This window comes from Neoarius graeffei, chromosome 13 (genome assembly GCF_027579695.1).
Source record: "Neoarius graeffei isolate fNeoGra1 chromosome 13, fNeoGra1.pri, whole genome shotgun sequence".
Classification (NCBI taxonomy): domain Eukaryota; kingdom Metazoa; phylum Chordata; class Actinopteri; order Siluriformes; family Ariidae; genus Neoarius; species Neoarius graeffei.
Window position 1 is genome coordinate 47,337,203 of NC_083581.1, and position 19,651 is coordinate 47,356,853.

Genomic DNA, 19,651 nt, shown 5'->3' on the forward strand with positions numbered 1-19,651 from the left:
AATTTATTTTGCATAGTATTGTCACTTTTATTAATGATATTCTGCCAGTAAGAAAGAGGGAAAGCTTTATCCAGTGTTGGAGGTCACCATTTATTGTATTCATTAATGGAAGAGTTAAATTTGTTTAGCTCTGACAGCTGAGAGGGAATTTTGAAACCTAAATTTTTAATATGTTCAGTAGGGATGGATAGAGTCTTGTCTGTAATTTCATGTTGAGAGGGGACATAGTGGATTTGGACCAGTTTATTGGAGAATTTAGAGTATTTTTCAATTGTATGGATAGTTTATTGTATTATGACTGTAGGTTATTTATAGGAAGAATTAAACATCATCAGCATATAGATAGATTTTATATTGCATGTTTGATGTCTGGATACCATTAATGTTTATATTTTGTCATATAGCTGCAACTAATGGTTAGACAAAAATGGTAAATAGGATAGGAGAGAGCAGGCGTCCTTGCCTGTGACCCCTGCGCAGTGTGAAACTGTGATTAGTTCATTAGTGATAACTGTTGCTTTAGGTGAAGTGTAGAAAGTATTAATCAATAAAATAAATGACTTACTGAAGCCTAATTTATTTAATGAGGCAAATAAGAATTTCCTATTCACTTTGTTGAAGACCTTTACTTTAAGTGTTACTACTGCTGATTCTACTTTTTATGTAATGAAAAATGTATCAGGTGGAGAAGTCTGCACATGTTGGTATTTGATTGTCAGTTTAATCTGTCATTCATTGGATTAATGACAAAATAACAGTTTCTATTCTGGTAGCTGAGCAATTCCAGCGTTATGGACGTGACACTTGAACTCAAAATGGCAACAAATGACCCAGTGCATGTTTTATTGTCTCCCAGTATTTAAACAGGTGTTGCATATTTTAAGGCTGTACCATACTGGAGAAGTGATAGAACAAGAACAATTCCCATAGTACATCTAGGGCATGCCAGAAAATGCCAATAAAAGATGCGTTATGGATGTGACAGAAAAAGTATCACTTTTCTTGGGTGATTGTACATTTTTATCAAACTCTGTGAAATTGTAAACCTAATGTTGAAATGGAGATATCCATTTGATAGAGGGGTCCAAAGTGAATATTAAAAAATCTTTGTTTAAAATATTTTGTACTTCATGCAGAGTTTCGGAAGGAAAAGTCAGCGTTATGGATGTGACGAAATTCCGTTATGGATGTGACGCGTCTGAAATAGACATGGCATATGTTTAGAAAATCAGCAATTTAACCACCATAACCCTTTGAAAAACTCTCTAAATATCAGCTAAAACTATCAAAGTTCTTAAATAATATTTAGGATGGCTATTGTTTTGCTGTTTTGTGGATTTTAGCATACATTTCTGTGGCTTGTGGCAATAATATAGAATTGTACATGATCAAAGTTGATTTTAGCTTGGGTTTTACATTATAAGAAAGAAAGACTGACAGTGACATATTAGGTTGGTTACAAATTGGTTCAACTTATTCACATCTGTAAAATACAGGCCTAGGTGATATCTCTGGGAGTGGTTTTGATGGATTACATGTTGCTTTATTTTTGCATGGTGAGGTTGACATTTACATGGAATTGCCCAGCTAGGGTTTGCTTATATTTTTGTGTTGGTTTCAGTGAGTTATAATGTATGATAACTAGGGGTAAGGTGGGTCTTTGTTGGGTTTTAGGTGCCATGAGATAGTGGCTGTATTCATTTTTGTAGGTCGTCTCATATTCCATTTATTTTAGTTCTGTTATGGTCTTTTAGTAATCTGATAAATATAACATCAGATATTAATCTGATATTATTATTAAGCTGATAAACAGTGGTGCTAGTACAGTTCAGAAGTGCTTACCAAATTCACCAGGAAAGCCATCAGAAACTGGTGCTTTGTTACTAGTGCTTTGTTAATGTTATTATTTTATGGTCTTTCCTGATGTGCTGCTAATGACAGAGATTTTTGTTTTTCATTTAATGAATTTAGCTAGAAATTTTCCAGATTTATTACTATATTCAAAGTTTTCATGTCTGATCTTTGTAATCCCTACCGTAGGTATAAATGAGTATGTGAATGTGTGTACATGATGACCTGTGACCCTTTCAGAGTCTGTCTCTATTCCCAGTGTTCTTAGAATAGGCTCCAGATCCATCGTGACCCTGACCAGGATAAACTGGTATTGAAGAAGTATTGAAGAACAATGAATAAATGAACCAGTGATGTCACCCAGCAACCCATTAATTTGCAGCTCCAGTTTACTAAAAGTATCTGATTCACTTGAGCTGCTTGTATTGTACAGGCTGAGAAACAAAAAAAATTGCAAATGTTTCCTTTGACAGCTGAAATGCAGCATAAATGCAGCTAACTGTTTTTTGTGAGCTGTGGTTGGTAGAAGAGAGCAACTGGACTTGCTTGAAGATTCTTGAAAAACGTTTCACCTCTTATCCGAAAGGCTTCCTTAGTTCCGTCTGACTAATAGGGAGTATCAGGTATTTATCCTCTCATGGATCATCATAGAATCCGAATCAGAATTCTGATGGCTGCATTGTAGGTGGCTGATAAAAGATGTCTTAGACACCCACCTCTGTTCAGTGATGGTCGTTCCAGGTTGACAAAAATGAACGATCCTCTCTGGCTAAGATGTCTGCCAGTTTTCTGGAAGTCCTCTCATACTTCCGCACCAGTCGAAGGGATCTCATCCCAAAGTGCGTAGAAACTAGCAAGTCCAGTTGCTCTCTTCTACTAACCACAGATTACTATGTACCTGGATGACTGCGAATCTTCACAGACATGTTTTTTGTGAGGTTAATGGCAGGCTGACTAACAGCCCAGGTCAAAAAATTTATAATTTAGTTTCTGTTTTATACAGCACAAATGCACAGTTGTTGGATAAACATATGGAGTGGCAAATTCAGAGGCCATTTTCAGTTGCATATTTAACATTTTCTCATTTTGTACGTGAATGGAAAAACTAACATAAGCCTTATTTTTCTGTATAGCAATGTTTTGTAAATATTCTGTTTGAAATTATTTAGTTGCAGTTTGTTCTGTAATAGAATGACGAATGTGCACATCATCAAATCATATGTAATATTTTACTATATTTGAATGATTAACTGTCACTGTTGTGAGAGTAAAATAAACTAAAACAATCTATATGACCATTAGAGGTTTGGCTAAAACTACACTACATAAAAATAATGAGTAAAACTGGCAGTAATTGAACTGTCTGTGTGTACTCATGTATATCAGGAAACTGTGGCAGAGAAGTTCAGTTATGGCTGTCCATACTGTGAAGCAATGTTTGCCACAAAAGTGCACCTGCAGAAGCACAAGATGTGGAACCATTCAGAGAGGGTCAACATGGGGAGCAAGATAGCAGTCACCATGGAGCCAACTTCTGAGCCGAAAACCAAGCCCAAACTGCAAAAACACCCTGTAAAGGAAAATTCCAAAAAAAGGTGAGAGAAGCACTATAACAGCCCAACATTTCACCTTTGATGCCACTTATTTTAAACCAACCGTCTTGCTAAAATATTTGGATACCTGATAAAATTGACATTGGCACATACAAATATCTATTTATTTGTCTTGACTTACAAAAGATGCTTTCTTTACACGTATGCCAAAAATTTCTATATTTACAGGTATTTAGTTATCAGTAACAGTTCTATATAATACACTACATGCGATATTTTAATACAGTATTTTAGTTTTGCTGTTAGACTGTAGGTGTAATAATATGGACTTGCTTCATATCATGCCATGGACAAATTTTATAGTTAATATAAAGATGATAGAGAGAAACAGAGGTGGATTTTCATTAGCTGTCAAAATTTAAATCAGTTTTCACTGAGCAACATTCACAATGATAATTATAGGAGAAATGGGGCTGACTATACAGGAAGCACTGGAAATGCAAAGTACATACCAGCAATATAGATGCGTAACAGAGTGAGGTTTGGGAGGTTGAAGAGACGGGGAAAGGAGGGTTATTTTGTTACTTTAATTTTATTTTCGCTTTTCAGCCTGACTTTTATTTTCATGTCTTACACTGAGACACACTCCAGTGCACTAAATTCACACACAGGCATGCATATACACGTAGTTCTGTGCTGGTTCTGACTCTCTCCCCTTCTTATACTTTCTGAAATTCACTGTGACACAGAGCACGCTCATTAATTAAACCTGCAGGTGCGACCCCTCTTCCAATTACCTCCCCCGGCTGCTCTCTCCGTCCACAGACTGGCTCGACCCCGCCTCCACCTTCACAAGATGATTCACAGTAAATGTAATTAATTAGTCTCATAAAATTATCTGTCTCATTGGTTAATCAGTCTCCTAGAATATACTCTTTTAAAGTTTTGAATTTTATTTATACTCTTTTAAAGTTTTGAATTTATAAATTAAAATTACGCCCTATTATCTGGAGATTGCTAGTACAAATCCTGATAATGCCACAGCCATCTGTGGCTGGGCGCTCAAGAGAGCAAAATTGGAGGGAGGGGTGGTATACTCTCTCTTAATTACAGCAACACTAGTTAATCATGGGCGTCTGTGAGCTACAAGCATCCGGAAGCGGGTAGATAGCATTTTCCTCCGAGTGTGTTACGTGGTCACCAACATTGCCTAAGTATCAGTTCTTCACATTGTGATGTCCCCTAGTGTTTGGGCTCAGTCGCAGGAGTTAGGTGTATGGTTAGGTGTAAGAAAAAAGGTGCTCTTTTATTTACAAATGTGGCAGAATGTGGGGGAAAAGTGAGCGAGGGTGCAAGGTGCTGTGGAAACTTCATGCGCAAGTGTAGGAACGTCCCTTGGAGACTGCTGAGGGGCTGCCACTCAGGGGCGGTCTTGTAGGGGAGAACTGCTTCCCTCAGTGAGCTGATAAGCACTGTTGGAGCTGGAATCAGTTAGCAGACAGAGAGAATATCACAGATTCATTACTTCCTCTCACTATCCTCCTACTCACCCTTCTGACGGAGCGGTATCCTTTTATATCCTCCCTGTGCCTCATGGAGGGTGAGCCGGAGTGATGATTAGTGAGCTCCAGCCACGCTGGATTAGTTTTCCCTGCCCCTCTGCCATGTGCACTGTGTTTGTCAACAGTGATGCTTGAGCAGTGCTGTCTTTTCAGCACCACCACAGAGGGGAGAATCAGCACCACTGTGGCAGCATGGCAAGGAGCACTTGTGAAATTGTGCATGAGGGCCGCTGGCCTGCCAATGTCACAGTACCCCCTCCTCAGCTCCGAGCCAGCAAGTGTGGAAGACTGGGTCCAGAACACATCCCTCCGAGAGAGGCTGTTGGCATTTCCATGGTGGACCCCCACTCAATGTTTGATCTGGAATGAGAAGTCCTGCAGAGAAAGAAACCATGGAGTTACTCTGATATTGAAGTCCTTAGCTTTAGCCATCCACTCTGGGGGGGCATGATCTGTAATGTGAATGAATTGATGACCAGTGAGATAATATTGCAATTCTTCTACAGCCCATTTGATGGCAAGGGCTTCTCACTCCATGGCGGCATACCACCGCACAGTAGGGGTCATTTTTCTACTCATGGAGACAATTGGATGCTATTCCCTGTTGAACTCTTGGGAGAGAACTGCACCCAAGCCAGTCTCAGAGGTGTTGATGTGCACCATGAAAGACTGGGAGAGGTCTGGGTTTATGACCACTTGAGAGCTGGTGAGGGCCATCTTCAATGTTTGGAAGGCTCTTTTGGCTTCCATAGTCCATCATACCTTGTGAGGCTCTCCTTTCCTAGTTAAGTCTGAGAGGAGGGAGGCTATAGAGGAGATGTTAGGCATAAATCTCATGTAGTATCCTGCCAAGCCCAAGAAGGCATGACCCTGGCTCTTTGTCATGGGTCAGGGATAGTTTTTGACAGCCTTGATCTTCCTTTCCTGGGGCTTCATGAGACCATGACCAATGCGGTACCCCCAGGTGACATTTATGGGGGTTTGCTCTTAGCCCGGCTCAGTAGAGCTCACCCAATACCTCAGTGAGCTGGTGTAGGTGCTTTTGCCAGGTGTGTGAGTGAATGACCACATCATTGAGATATGCAGTGGCGTAAGGCCGATGGGACTGCAGGATCAGGAGCTGGAAGGTCACCGGCATCCTATGGAGGCCGAAGGGGAGAACTCAGTACTGTCAGTGACCTGTGGTGGTGCTGAAGGCTGTTTTTGGTCTAGATATGGGGGTGAGGACAACTTGCCAGTAGCCTTTGGTGGGTTGAGGGTAGAGATAAATTGGGCTCTTCCCAGGTGCTTGATGAGGTCATCCACTTGGGACATGGGGTAGCTGTCAAACACTGAGACCTGGTTCAGGTTCCTGAAGTCATTACACAGCTGCAGACTTTCGTTGGGCTTGGGGACTGTGACTATGAGGCTGGACCAGGGGCTGGTGGACTCCTTGATGACCCCAGCCTGGAGCATGCAGGCTACTTCTGCCTCTATAGCCTGATGGTATGCCTTGGGGACCCAGTAGGGCCTTTGGTGGATCCAGAAGTGTTTTGATCTTGTGCTGGAGAATGTGTGTCCACCTGGGTTCCATGCCCCCAAAATATTCCTCCAGCTCCTTGAACTCTTGTCTTTCTGTTGGTGTGAGTTCCTCTTCCTTATGGACTTACTGTTTGTTCAGGGTGCCTATGTAGGGGCTAGAGAGAGCTGAGAACACCGGCACTGTGTCAGTCCATTTTTTCAGGATGTTCACATGGTGCAGTTTGTCAGTAGCTATTTTACCTGGCTGTGGCAAGCAGTAGTTCACTGGGCCTGTTCTCTTTGTGACGGTGTAGGGACCTTGCCAGCAGGCCAGAAAATTTGCAGGTGCTGCTGGGCAGAAGGAGGAGCATGTGGTCCCCAGGTTGGAATTCCAAGGGCTGAGCCAAGCAGTTGTAGACCTGTTTTTCTCTCTGGGCCGCCTGCAGGTGCTCCTTCATGTTGGAAGCTCGATTCTCTCCTGCAGTTCCTGCATGTAGTTGATGACTGAGTAGAATGGTGAGGGTTGCTCCTCTCAGGATTCTTTGTCCACATTGAGCAGGCCCCTGGGTCTGCGTCCAAACAGGAGTTCAAAGGGGGTGAAGCCAGTAGAGGCCTGGCAGGTCTCCTGACCACCGAAGAGCACGTAGAGTAAGAGCAGGTCCCAGTTTTGGCCTTCTTTGTCCACCCCTCATCGCAGTATCCTTTTCAGTGTCTGATTGACCCTCTCGATGAGCTCATCTGTTTGGGGATAGTAGATTGAGGCTTCCAGATAGTTTACATGCAGCAGTTGATATAAGTCTCACATCAGCTTAGACATGAATGGGGTGCCTTGGTCAGTGAGCAGGTCCTTCAGGACTCCCACTCGGCTAAAGAGGACCATGTGCTCACATACAATGTTTTTGGAAATTACTTTGCACAGGGGGATGGCCTCAGGATACCTCGTGGTATAGTCCACTACCACCAATACAGTGGTGCTTGAAAGTTTGTGAACCCTTTAGAATTTTCTATATTTCTGCATAAATATGACCTAAAACATCATCAGATTTTCACACAAGTCCTAAAAGTGGATAAAAAGAACCCAGTTAAACAAATGCGACAAAAATTTTATACTTGGTCATTTATTTATTGAGGAAAATGAAATCTAAAGGAAAATGTCAGGACATCTGTCCATGAACTGAATCTCAAGAGAAGGTGAGTCATGCAGCAAGACAACGACCCCAAGCACACAAGTCATTCTACCAAAGAATGGTTAAAGAAGAATAAAGTTAATGTTTTGGAATGGCCAAGTCAAACTCCTGACCTTAATCCAATGGAAATCATGTGGAAGGACCTGAAGTGAGCAGTTCATGTGAGGAAACCCACCAACATCCCAGAGTTGAAGCTGTTCTGTACGGAGGAATGAGCTAAAATTCCTCCAAGCTGGTGTGCAGGACTGATCAACAGTTACCAGAAATGTTTAGTTGCAGTTATTGCTGCACAAGGGGGTCACACCAGATACTGAAAACAAAGGTTCACATAAATAAATATATTACGTTCATTATGTCTTCTTCTTAAATCAAAATAATTAGTTTTCTTTTGTTTCAGACATGTAAAAGCTTTTTACCTTTACCTGACATGTTTCGACGGTGTAACTTCCGTCTTCATCAGAGGGTCACCCGGATGTTGGTGTGTGATGTGCCTTTATAATCAGCTGATGTTATGGAGGTGTGACCTCCCTGTCAATATTGACAGGTCGGTCACACCTCCTGCTGTCAGTGTTGCCCCCTCAGGACGGCGCTCCAGGTGTGGGAGAGCATGTATGCCCCCTCATCCCTGTTTATTGTTCTTGGACTACACTTTCTGATTTCTATTGACTCCTTAATCCAACGGTGGTATCTGTTGTTCTCTTGCTGTATGATCTGAGCATTGTCCCAGTCCATTATATGATTTTCCCTTCTGCAGTGGTCCGTTATTGCTGATTTCAGGTTCTCTTGCATAGCTTTTTCTTTTATTGCTCTTGTTTGTCTCTGTTCTGTTACTTTTTCACATTCCTTTTTATGTTCCTTTTTTCGTGTACTAAAACTCCTTCCTGTCTCCCCAATGTAGGTTTTATTGCATGACAGGCATGGTATTTCATATATGACATTACATTTACTGTGTTGGTCGATTTTGTCCTTAGGGTGAACTAGTAGCTGTCATAGTTTGGTGTGTGGTTTCACGGGTGTTTGTATGTTTGTATGTTTGTCTTGGTGCTTTTAGACTTAAGTGCTGCATTTGACACGGTAGATCATTCCATACTGTTACATCGACTGGAGCATTGGGTTGGATTTACTGGTATAGTAATCAACTGGTTAAAATCTTACCTACAACAAAGATTTTTTTATGTGGCCATTGGAGGCCACAGTTCATCACCTGTGTCCTTGAACTGTGGGGTTCCCCAGGGCTCAATCCTGGGACCATTACTATTCAACCTTTATATGCTCCCACTTGGACAAATTATTAAGAATAACTCAATAAACTTCCATAGCTATACAGATGACACTCAGCTTTACTTAGCTATGTCACCTAATGACTATGCCCCTTTTGAGTCTCTTCATAGATGCATTGACCAAATTAACAAATGGATGTCTCACAATTTTCTTCAGCTGAATGCAGATAAAACTGAAGCAATTATATTTGGCAAAAAGGAGGAAAGGCTTAGGATTGCCACTGTTCTTGAAACTAAGGGGCTTAAAGCAAAGGATACTGTCAAAAACCTTGGTGTCCTTATTGACAGCGAACTTAACTTCAACAGTCATATGAAAGTGGTAAAAAAGTCTGCATTCTATCACCTAAAAAACATTTCTAAACTCAGGGGTCTCATGTCAAAACATGATCTAGAAAAACTTATTCATGCTTTCATCTCCAGTAGGGTTGATTACTGCAATAGCCTTTTCACAGGTCTTCCAAAAAAGACCATCAAAGAGCTTCAACTAATCCAAAATGCAGCAGCAAGGGTTCTTACAAGAACAAAAAGGGTAGTCCATATCACTCCAATCCTAAGGTCTCTGCACTGGCTCCCAGTGAGCTATAGAATTGACTTTAAAGCACTACTTCTTCTATTTAAAACATTAAATGGGATGGGACCCAGCTACCTACTGGATATGTTTCAATTATATGCACCAACTAGGTCTCTAAGATCACAAGAGAAAAACTTGCTAGTAATACCAGCTGTCAAAACGAAGTGTGGTGAAGCAGCCTTTAGTTGCTATGCTGCTAAGCTTTGGAACCAACTTCCAGATGATATCAAAAATACTCCTACTGTTGTTAGTTTTAAATCCAGGCTCAAGACAAAGCTGTTTTCAGATGCTTTCACTTGATTAATTTTTACCTAAGTAATTAATTTCCTTTAACATAATTTCTTTTAATTTTGATTTTAATGATTTTACTTTATTTTAATTTCTTTTTAATCTTGGATTTTAATAATTTTTCTTTTACTTTAATTCTTTGTTATTGTGATCCTCGTAGATTTTGTCTGCGGGACTATTTTTGGTGATCCTCGTAGATTTTGTCTGCGGGACGATTTTATTTGGTGATCCTCGTAGATTGTGTCTGCGGGACGATTTTTGGTGATCCTCGTGGAAGAGCGCGCTTTATGTGATCCTCGTAGATTTTGTCTGTGGGACGATTTTTGGTGATCCTCGTAGATTTTGTCTGCGGGACGATTTTATTTGGTGATCCTCGTAGATTTTGTCTGCGGGACGATTTTTGGTGATCCTCGTGGAAGAGCCACGGGAAGAGCGCGCTTTATGAGTTAAACCCATAATAATAATTAATCTCGAGGTTGATTCCTTTTTTGAACTTTATTTCATTTTATTATTTTATTTCTACTATTGTTTTATTCTTATTATTTTTCTTCCCCAATTATTTTATGTAATTTTATTTTCTATTGTTTACTGTTCTGCTTTTACTTCTGTAAAGCACATTGAACTGCCACTGTGTATGAAATGTGCTATATAAATAAACTTGCCTTGCCTTATGTTGTGTTTTTTCATGGCTCTTTGGATTTGTTCTGTAACTCCTCTGACATATGGTAGAGTCACTACTGCTTTACTTTCCTGTTTTTGGGTTGTCTGTTTTCTTCCTTTTTCCTGCGTCTTTTCTTTTGTTTTCACTTGTTGTGCGCCTTTGTGTATGGCCCATGGTGGATATTGACATGTGATCAGAGCTTGCCGTATGTGTTGTTCTTCTGTTGCACGTTCTGTGGGGTCGGTTATGATTGATGCACGTTCGTAGAGTGTTCTGACAACTGACAGTTTGTGTGACAGAGACAAACAAGAACAATAAAAGAAAAAGCTATGCAAGAGAACCTGAAATCAGCAATAACGGACCACTGCAGAAGGGAAAATCATATAATGGACTGGGACAATGCTCAGATCATACAGCAAGAGAACAACAGATACCACCGTTGGATTAAGGAGTCAATAGAAATCAGAAAGCGTAGCCCAAGAACAATAAACAGGGATGAGGGGGCATACATGCTCTCCCACACCTGGAGCGCCGTCCTGAGGGGGCAACACTGACAGCGGGAGGTGTGACCGACCTGTCAATATTGACAGGGAGGTCACACCTCCATAACATCAGCTGATTATAAAGGCATGTCACACACCAACATCCGGGTGACCCTCTGATGAAGACGGAAGTTACACCGTCGAAACATGTCAGGTAAAGGTAAAAAGCTTTTACATGTCTGAAACAAAAGAAAACTAATTATTTTGAAAGGTTCACATACTTTTGCCACTCATAGATATGTAATATTGGATCATTTTCCTCAATAAATAAATGACCAAGTATAATATTTTTGCCTCATTTGTTTAACTGGGTTCTCTTTATCTACTTTTAGGATTTGTGTGAAAATCTGATGATGTTTTAGCTCATATTTATGCAGAAATATAGAAAATTCTAAAGGGTTCACAGACTTTCAAGCACCACTGTATGTATCTGTGGCCATGGGAGGACTTTGGGAGTGGCCTTACCAGGTCTATATTTACCTGCTTAAATGGGACCCTTATGATGGGCAAGGGAATGAAAGGTGCCGGGGCTGGCTTATATTGAGTCACTGTCTGACATTGGGGACATCTTTGGCTGAAGTTGTGTACCTTTGCCACCGTGTCTGGCCAGTGGAATCAGTCCTGAATCTTCTACAAGGTGTTCAGGGGTCCCAGGTGGCCACCCAATGGGTGGGTGTGGGCCAGGTGCATGACAGTATTAATCTTTGTGTGGGTCAGGATGAGGAGATTGCAGGGTTTGCTGCAGTGGCTGCAATGATAGTAGAGTAGTTCATTTTTGATGAGGAAGTAGGCCACAGGAAGCACCTGGCTAGGGTTCATGTTCCCATTTATTTGTAGCATCTGCCTCCAGCAGTACTTCAGCTGGTCGTCCCCCTTCTGCTCCCTACCAAAGTTCCCCTCTCAGGCTGCCTGGTAACACACAATGGAGAGAGGGAGTTGTACTCACTTTCTGACCTGACCTCGACATCTGCCTCCTCTTCCATGGTGAGGAGGGCAGCACGCACAGGGGCTGGAGCTCAGTGTTGATGCCTACATCTCTGGGTAGCCCCTCATCTACTTTTGGGTGCAGGATGGTAGAACCCTAGCCAGTCTCTTCCTACAAGCAAGGACATGGACAGATCTGGGACGAGACAGATGGTTAGTGGCCACTCACCTCTCCAGCTGTCCACCTGTACCTCACCAGCAGGAACTTCCCTTGCATCCCTGTGGGCACGTGTCACCACCAAGTTTCCTCTGAATCTGGCAGCAGTGGCCAGAACTCATGGACAAGCTAGGGTGATGGCATTTGCCAAGTCCAACAGGGCTGTGACTGGCTTCCCATTTAGTTGGAGGGTAAAGGTGGGGGTGCTGGTGCAGAGGACATCATGCATGGCGCAGCCAGCTAACCAAGGCTTGTGGATCTTGGAAAGAGAGGCCCTGTCAATTTCAGTGGACATGGGCTTGTCTGAAGGCATAGGCTTGGGTTGTTGCTGTTCTTGTGTCCCTCTCGGTTTCCCAGGGGCTGCACTGGAGTGGCAGCAGAGCTCTCAGTGGAAGTCATGATGTTGTGGCTGTCTCTGACCCCTTTGTGTGGGTATGATGCTCTTGAGAGCTTTGATCATGTCCCTGGGAGTTTTCGTGCACTTAATGCCACAGCTTTTCTTTCTTCTCCGGGAAGGGCCCTTAGGAACTTTTTGAAGGTGATGTGTTCCACTATCTCTAGGAGGATCAGCTGGTCTGGCTGGAGCCACCTTCAGGCAATGTGCAGAAGTGTGTTCATTTATCCCCAAGGTTCCCAGCCAGGTTGATCGACTCAGAGGTGAAAGCTGGAGGTGGCTTGAGTGAAGGAGAGCTTGCAGTGGGCCAGGACCTCTTCCTTTTGGGTGGTGTAGTTGTCAGCCTCTTCGTTGGACAGTGTGTAGTAGGCCCAATGTGCCTCCATGGTGAGTAGAGGGGACAAGGCACAGGACCAGTCCCATAGGGCCCAGTCCTCCTGAGTAGCAACCTTCTCAAATGTGCCCCAAAAGGCCTTGACATAGTCATCGGCAATTAACTTCATGAGCAGGCATTGGGCATCCCGGGTCAGGTCGGGGAGGGATGCTGCTGTAGCTGGGGCAGCTTGTCTGAGGAACAGCAGCTCCTGAGTCGCCACATGGAGGCCCCGTGCCATCTCCTGGGAGAGCTGTGACTGTTGGAGACTGACCTCGAGGAGATGCCACACCACTGGATCCAGGACATGGGGGTTTGGGTCTGTGTCTGCATCTTCTGCGTGCATTCTCCACCAGTATGGTGCCCCCTAGTGTTCAGGTTCAGAGACAGAGGCAGGAGACTGGTGTTAGGTGTAAGAAAAAAGGTGCTCTTTTATTTACAAATGTGGCAGGGTGTGGGGAAAAGGGAGTGAAGATGTGAGGTGCTGTGGAATCTTTGTGCCCAAGTGGAGTAACGTCCCTGGGAGACTGTTGAGGGTCTGCTACTCAGGGGAGGTGTTATGGAGGAGAACAGCTTCCATCAGTGATCCAGTGAGTGTTGTCAGAGCTGGAATCTGTTGGCAGACAGAGAGAGTGGCTCAGATTCATTACATCCTCTCACCATCCTCCTATCCACCTGTCTGATAGAATGGCATCCTTTTATATCCTCCCTGTGCCTCGTGGAGGGTGAGCGGGATTGCTGATTAGTAAGCTCCAGCTATGCTGGATTCGTTTTCCCTGCCCCTCTGCCATGTGTACTGTGTTTGTAACAGTGGTGCTGGAGCAGCGCTGTCTTTTCAGCATCGCCACTGAGGGGAGAAAAAGGCGATGTCCTTTCAGCACTACTGCAGCAGCGTGGCAAGGAGCATTTGTGAAGTTGTTCATGTGGGCTGCTGGTCTGCCAATGTCACAGTGTGCTTTCTCTGAGGCACAGAAAAGTGACATTAAATAGCTGTCATGTGGTAAGGACCTATCTGGCGGGTGGGAATCGGCCATATCTAAATTAGGGAGAAAATTGTGGAAAAATCTAAAAAAAAGAGAAAAGAATATACTAGCTACTTGCCTGTGAAGCTAATTCTAAATGGGGATAGAAAAAGAAGAGTTGTGTGTGTGGCGTTCCTTTCACATACAAAAAACAACAACATGCAGTTGATAGCAAATTTTCATTCTTACTCAGTTGTCCATAAGAAGAAACCTTTATTCGTCACATGCACACTTCAAGCACAGTGAAATTCATCCTCTGCATTTAACCCAGCTGAAGTAGTGAACACACGCGCGCGCACACACACCCAGAGCAGTGGGCAGCCCAGAGTGCCCGGGGAGCAGTCAGGGGTTCGGTACCTTGCTCAAGGGCACCTCAGCCCAAGGCCGCCCCACGTCAACCTAACTGCATGTCTTTGGATTGTGGGGGAAACCGGAGCACCCGGAGGAAACCCACACAGACACAGGGAGAACATGCAAACTCCATACAGAAAGGCCCTTGCCGGCCACTGGGTTCAAACCCAGAACCTTCTTGCTGTGAGACGACCGTGCTAACCACTACACCACCGTGCCGCCCAAATAACAGAAAAGTACTGGATATTGTGAGTTCCCAACTAACTGTATTTAAACAAATGCTGCGGAGCATGAGACCAGATATAATGTACAATTCACTAGGTGGCAAGTCCATTGTTGTGAAAAGCCCAAGCTGAGACATTAGCTAGTTAGCAGCATAGCACCAGTTGAGCTGCATCACATCTCTGTTGAGAGAGTTCTCTTCCTGTTTCTTAAGATTTGCTTTGTTCAAGCAAAGGCTATTTGTAGCATTTTTGCGTAGATCTGCTGATATTTTCTTTGCTTGTTGTTTTGAGTTTGCTGGTGGTTGCTTTACATTGAGCCAGTATGAGTGGCTCCATTGCAACATCACTACATCATCCTTTATGCTATTGCCAGTAATATCACGGCCAGTCACAGTGTGTTATTCCAATGATTCTGATTCCCACTTGAGCCATGGCAAGATTCCCATAAATGTTACAAGGTTGCCAGCAGATAGATTAACATTTTGACTTTACTGTTTTGCTCCCATTCCCAAATGATACCATTACAGCATAATAGTGGAAAATATATGGTTTTCAGTGAGCGTGGAGGTATGAGGGGGTCAATGGGGTGGCAGGAATGTGAGTGTGTATGTGCATGAGGGAAAGAGAGAGTGTATGTCTGTGCCTGTGTGCACTTTTGCACTTATAAAAAATGAACTTCCACAAACCACATAAGAAACAAGGAGAACAATAGGATGGCTAGCAACAGAAACTATAAAAATATTTTCAATGACAAAATAAGTTCCAAAGCACAGTAATGTTAATGGGAATAAAGCTATTAGGAGATTCGTGCATGTGATTCCCTTTATTTAATAGAATGATGATTTTTAACTAACAGTTTGCAGCTTCAAATTACTCAACATAGTAAAACTTTGAAAGAAATAAAAGTGAATATATTTTCCTGCCCAGATGGACAGTTTTACTAGTTGTTAGTTTGTTACAAGCATGAGAAGCATGCAGGGGTGGCATGGTGGTGTAGTGGTTAGCCCTATTGCCTCACAGCAAGAAGGTCCTGGGTTCAAGCCCAGCGGCCGGCGAGGGCCTTTCTGTGTGGAGTTTGCATGTTCTCCGCGTGGGTTTCCTCCGGATGCTCCGGTTTCCCCCACAGTCCAAAGACATGCAGGTTAGGCTCATTGGTGGCTCTAAATTGACCGTGAATGGTTGTCTGTGTCTCTGTGTCAGCCCTGCGATGACCTGGCGACTTGTCCAGGGTGTACCCCGCCTTTCGCCCGTAGTCAGCTGGGATAGACTCCAGCTTGCCTGCGACCCTGTAGAACAGGATAAAGCGGCTAGAGATAATGGATGGATGAGAAGCATGCAGCTCAAGCCTTTGAAGCATCTGTGTGATCGAGTGCCAATGCGGCCTTTGAGGGAGTGGTCCTTGTTCAGTATTTGGTGCTGATGAGTGGCGGTGCAGCATGATTTACTTTGTCTTCATATGCATTTTGCATGTTGATTCATCAATGGATTTGCTTCTTGACAATGTCAGCTTCATAACTCACAGAGGTCTAGCATAATTGAATGTAACTGAAAGCTACTGTTTCACATATGGAAGTAAACTTGCACAAAAAAAGAACGACAAAAACGTGCAATGGTACTATGTAGCACTGGTTGATTTTACACTATAGGGAGAAAGCATGTCTCTCATTACTATTTCAGATGAAAGAAAGATAGGCCTCCTCTTTTCAGCCAGATTGTACATGGTGATCAGCCTGAGAGAGAGAGAGAGAGAGAGAGAGAGAGAGAGAGAGCTTTTATGGTTCATCCCAGTTACTCGTTGAACCCAGAGCAAGAATGCATGGGCTGTGTCCAAAACTCTGTACTGGAATGCTACATACTGCATACTGGTCCAAGATACAATGTGTACTACACACTAATCCCCACCCTAGTATACTGTATAGTATGCAGGTATGACAATTTCCGTGTAGTATACTATAAAATAGTATGTCTGTGCCATCACAGTCAGTATCACACAGGGAGCTGGTGGCAGACTTATGCTGCGTCCAAGATCTTTCAACTTCTGAAAAACATGCGTTCCACTTGATCAACTTGACAGCAATACATGTGAAATTCATAACTTTTAGGTCAGTGCATTGCATCATGGGATGGAGTAGCCGATGAAGTGAGCTTTGGGTTTATTCTGGAAATTTTCACGAGAGTAATCATCCAGGTAACTGTCATGTACTGGAAAATTAAAAATTTTCATGTACTGTATATGACTCAATACATTTCCATCAAGATTAGTATATGAGCAGTATCCAGCACAGAGTTTTGGACACAGCCAAAAGACTGAAGTTCTTTTGATGGATATAGTCAACTTACATATTTCTGTTTGCTGTAAGTACTTTAATAAAGGTGCGCCCCCTATCTGCATGAATGGTCCATTGTCATTGACCTTTTGACATGGCAATAATATTTCGGAAGTTCCATTTTATAGGGTACCCGCAGCAAAAAATAAACATAGGCTGGAAATATTACATATTTTGCACAAATGCCTTTTGACTACCCTGTATTGTCACACTGTGTAGCATAAGGCAGTGTTTTAAAATTATTTTGTATTCCTGCTCACTTAAGTTCCGCTCAAGGGCACAGCCATTTTGCCATTTTGTGGGTGGAGTTGAAGGTCAGCATGACATAGTATCATTGATAGGTTTCCTGTGTGTTGATTGGCTCACTGCTCCTGACGGCGTGATGGATGTACTCGGATGTACCAAACATTGTTGAGAAATGGCGGGGTGCAAAGTTAATGGTGCAAAAACAACAAAGGGGTTAATAAAGGAAAGCATTTTTAATTTTTTTTGCATTACATTGTTACGTTGTTGACAACCCAGCAATGTAAATGACTTGCTAAACAGTGGCTACACAACTTGGGAACAGGTCCCGGTTTAGAAGCATTCTCCTTTTGTAGAAATTCTGTTGTTTGCAAGGACCATTTTGAGCCCAATCGCTTTGAAAGGAACACACACACACACACACACACACACACACACACACACACACACACACACACACACACACACACACACTTATCTTTGTGCAGACACTCATTGACAGTGCATTCCCTAGCCCCATACTCTAACCTTAACCATCACAACTAAATGTCTAACCCCAACAGCCCTTTGAGAAGTGAGGACCTACCAAAATGTCTTAATTTCCCAAAAATGTCCTAACTCTGTTGGTTAAAAACGTGTTCTGGTCCTCAATATGTAGCAAGTAAAAGTATACACACACACACACACACACACACACACACACACACACACACACACACACACACACACACACACACACACACAGAGGCCAGAGGAAGGATCCAGGGTTTCATATCTGCCTACGTGTCTGTCTTTCTGTCTGTGTCTCTCTCTCTCTCTCTCACACACACACACACACACACACACACACACACACACACACACACACACACACAGGCGGGAGGAAGGATCCAGGGTTTCATATTCATGTCTGTCTGTCTGTCTGTCTGTCTGTCTCACTCACTCACTCACTCACTCACTCACTCACTCACACATACATACACAAACAATTCGTTCAACTTTGGGAGGGTGGGCCAGACAGGGGAAGGGATAGCCAGTGTGTTTATATCCCACACAAACATCATCACTGATATTCTAAGACATACTTTAAGTCACTGGTTTTCAGTCCTGCTCCTGGGGGCCCCCTGCTCTGCATGTTTCCCATCTTTCCCTGCTCTACACACCTGACTGAACTCATCAGTGGCACTTTTGTTTAGCTGAGCACACCTGATTTAATCAAGAGCATGTTAATCACACTAACTTCAGTCAGGTGTGTTTGGTTTGGAGCAAGGATAGGTTGAAGAGATGCAGGACAAGGGGCTTCCAGGAGGAGGACTGAGACCCCGTTTACACGTAGCCGGTAGGGTGCATCAGTTGCCCTCACTTTCATAAAATCTGATGCATTTTTGTTTGGGTGTTCCTTTTCACCAATAAAGACATCCTGTAAAATTTTTTGACCATATTCAAAAGTCTAATGGTGGCACCATGAGGTTCATTTTTTGCCAAAAAACACTTATTTTATGTTTTCGCGTAAGGTTTGAATCACAATGTTGGACTCCATTTATTGATTTCTTGTGAGCCAGAGATTATGTTAAGAACCTTTGCAAGGGATTGAGAAGCATTAATGTGATTCATAATACATTTGTATTGTTTAAAAGTAGTTGAACAATGATTCAGTGAACAGCTAAAACTCAAACTGTGCTTGATAATATATTTAGAATATGTACTAAAAATGTGTATCTAAGATATTTGGTATACTCTATAAGGTGCCATAATGTTTCATGAAAAGTGATCGAAATTTTGTCATAAAAGTCATAAAATAGCAGCTTTTTCCATAACTTTGAGCTCCTGGTGCCACCATTAAACTTTTGAATTTTGTCAAAATATTTCACCCAGTGTGTTTTCTTACCAAAAGGAACATAAAAACAAAAATGCATCATGATCGGAGGAACTTTTCATTTTTAGGGGGCAACTGATGCACCCTAGTAGCCGGGTATCTATAAAAACGGATATTTATTTATGCGGTTGCACCCATCATTTACACGTAAACGGAGGTTTCAGTCACTGAAAACGGCTGCTTTTGAAAACTCCGGGCAAAGTGTAGATTTGTGAAAACTCCGTTTTCATGCCTGTGTGTAAATAGTGGAAAACGGAGTTTTCTCCGTGTTATGGGGAAAACGGAGTTTTAGCATTGTGATCTGACGGTCCCTCCTCCTTGGCTTTCAGATCTCTGGTTGGCTTTCTATTTGTTTGACATGTTTTTGACAGCCTTCCCTGGCTGTTTTTGAGCATTGTGTAAACGGAATTATTTTCTAGTACGGGGAGGAGAAGATACCCGTTTTCATAAATACCCGGCTACGTGTAAACGAAGTATGAGAAACACTGCTTTAATTTAAAGATTTTTTTTTATAATCATGTGTCAATCATCCAACAAAATGATGATTCCTGGTTCATAGTTCGAAAGCTCAATTTTAAGGAAACAATAATATAATTGTTATGCATATAGCTGAGTTATATTAAAGAATGTCTATGGTTAATGACAAATGCAGACCTAGCATACTGAATCAATTAGTGTATACACACACACACACACACACACACA

General features: G+C 42.6%; 1 protein-coding gene across 2 annotated transcripts in view; it reads left to right on the plus strand.

The window, feature by feature from the left end:
• The window catches only part of znf512b (zinc finger protein 512B), a 166,346-nt gene that overhangs the window by 85,436 nt on the left and 61,259 nt on the right, over positions 1–19,651 (plus strand). For both annotated transcript variants that reach the window (XM_060937895.1, XM_060937896.1), the window contains exon 4: positions 3,238–3,446. In XM_060937895.1, the coding sequence (XP_060793878.1) occupies positions 3,238–3,446 (209 nt within the window). The remainder of the gene's footprint in view (positions 1–3,237; positions 3,447–19,651) is intronic.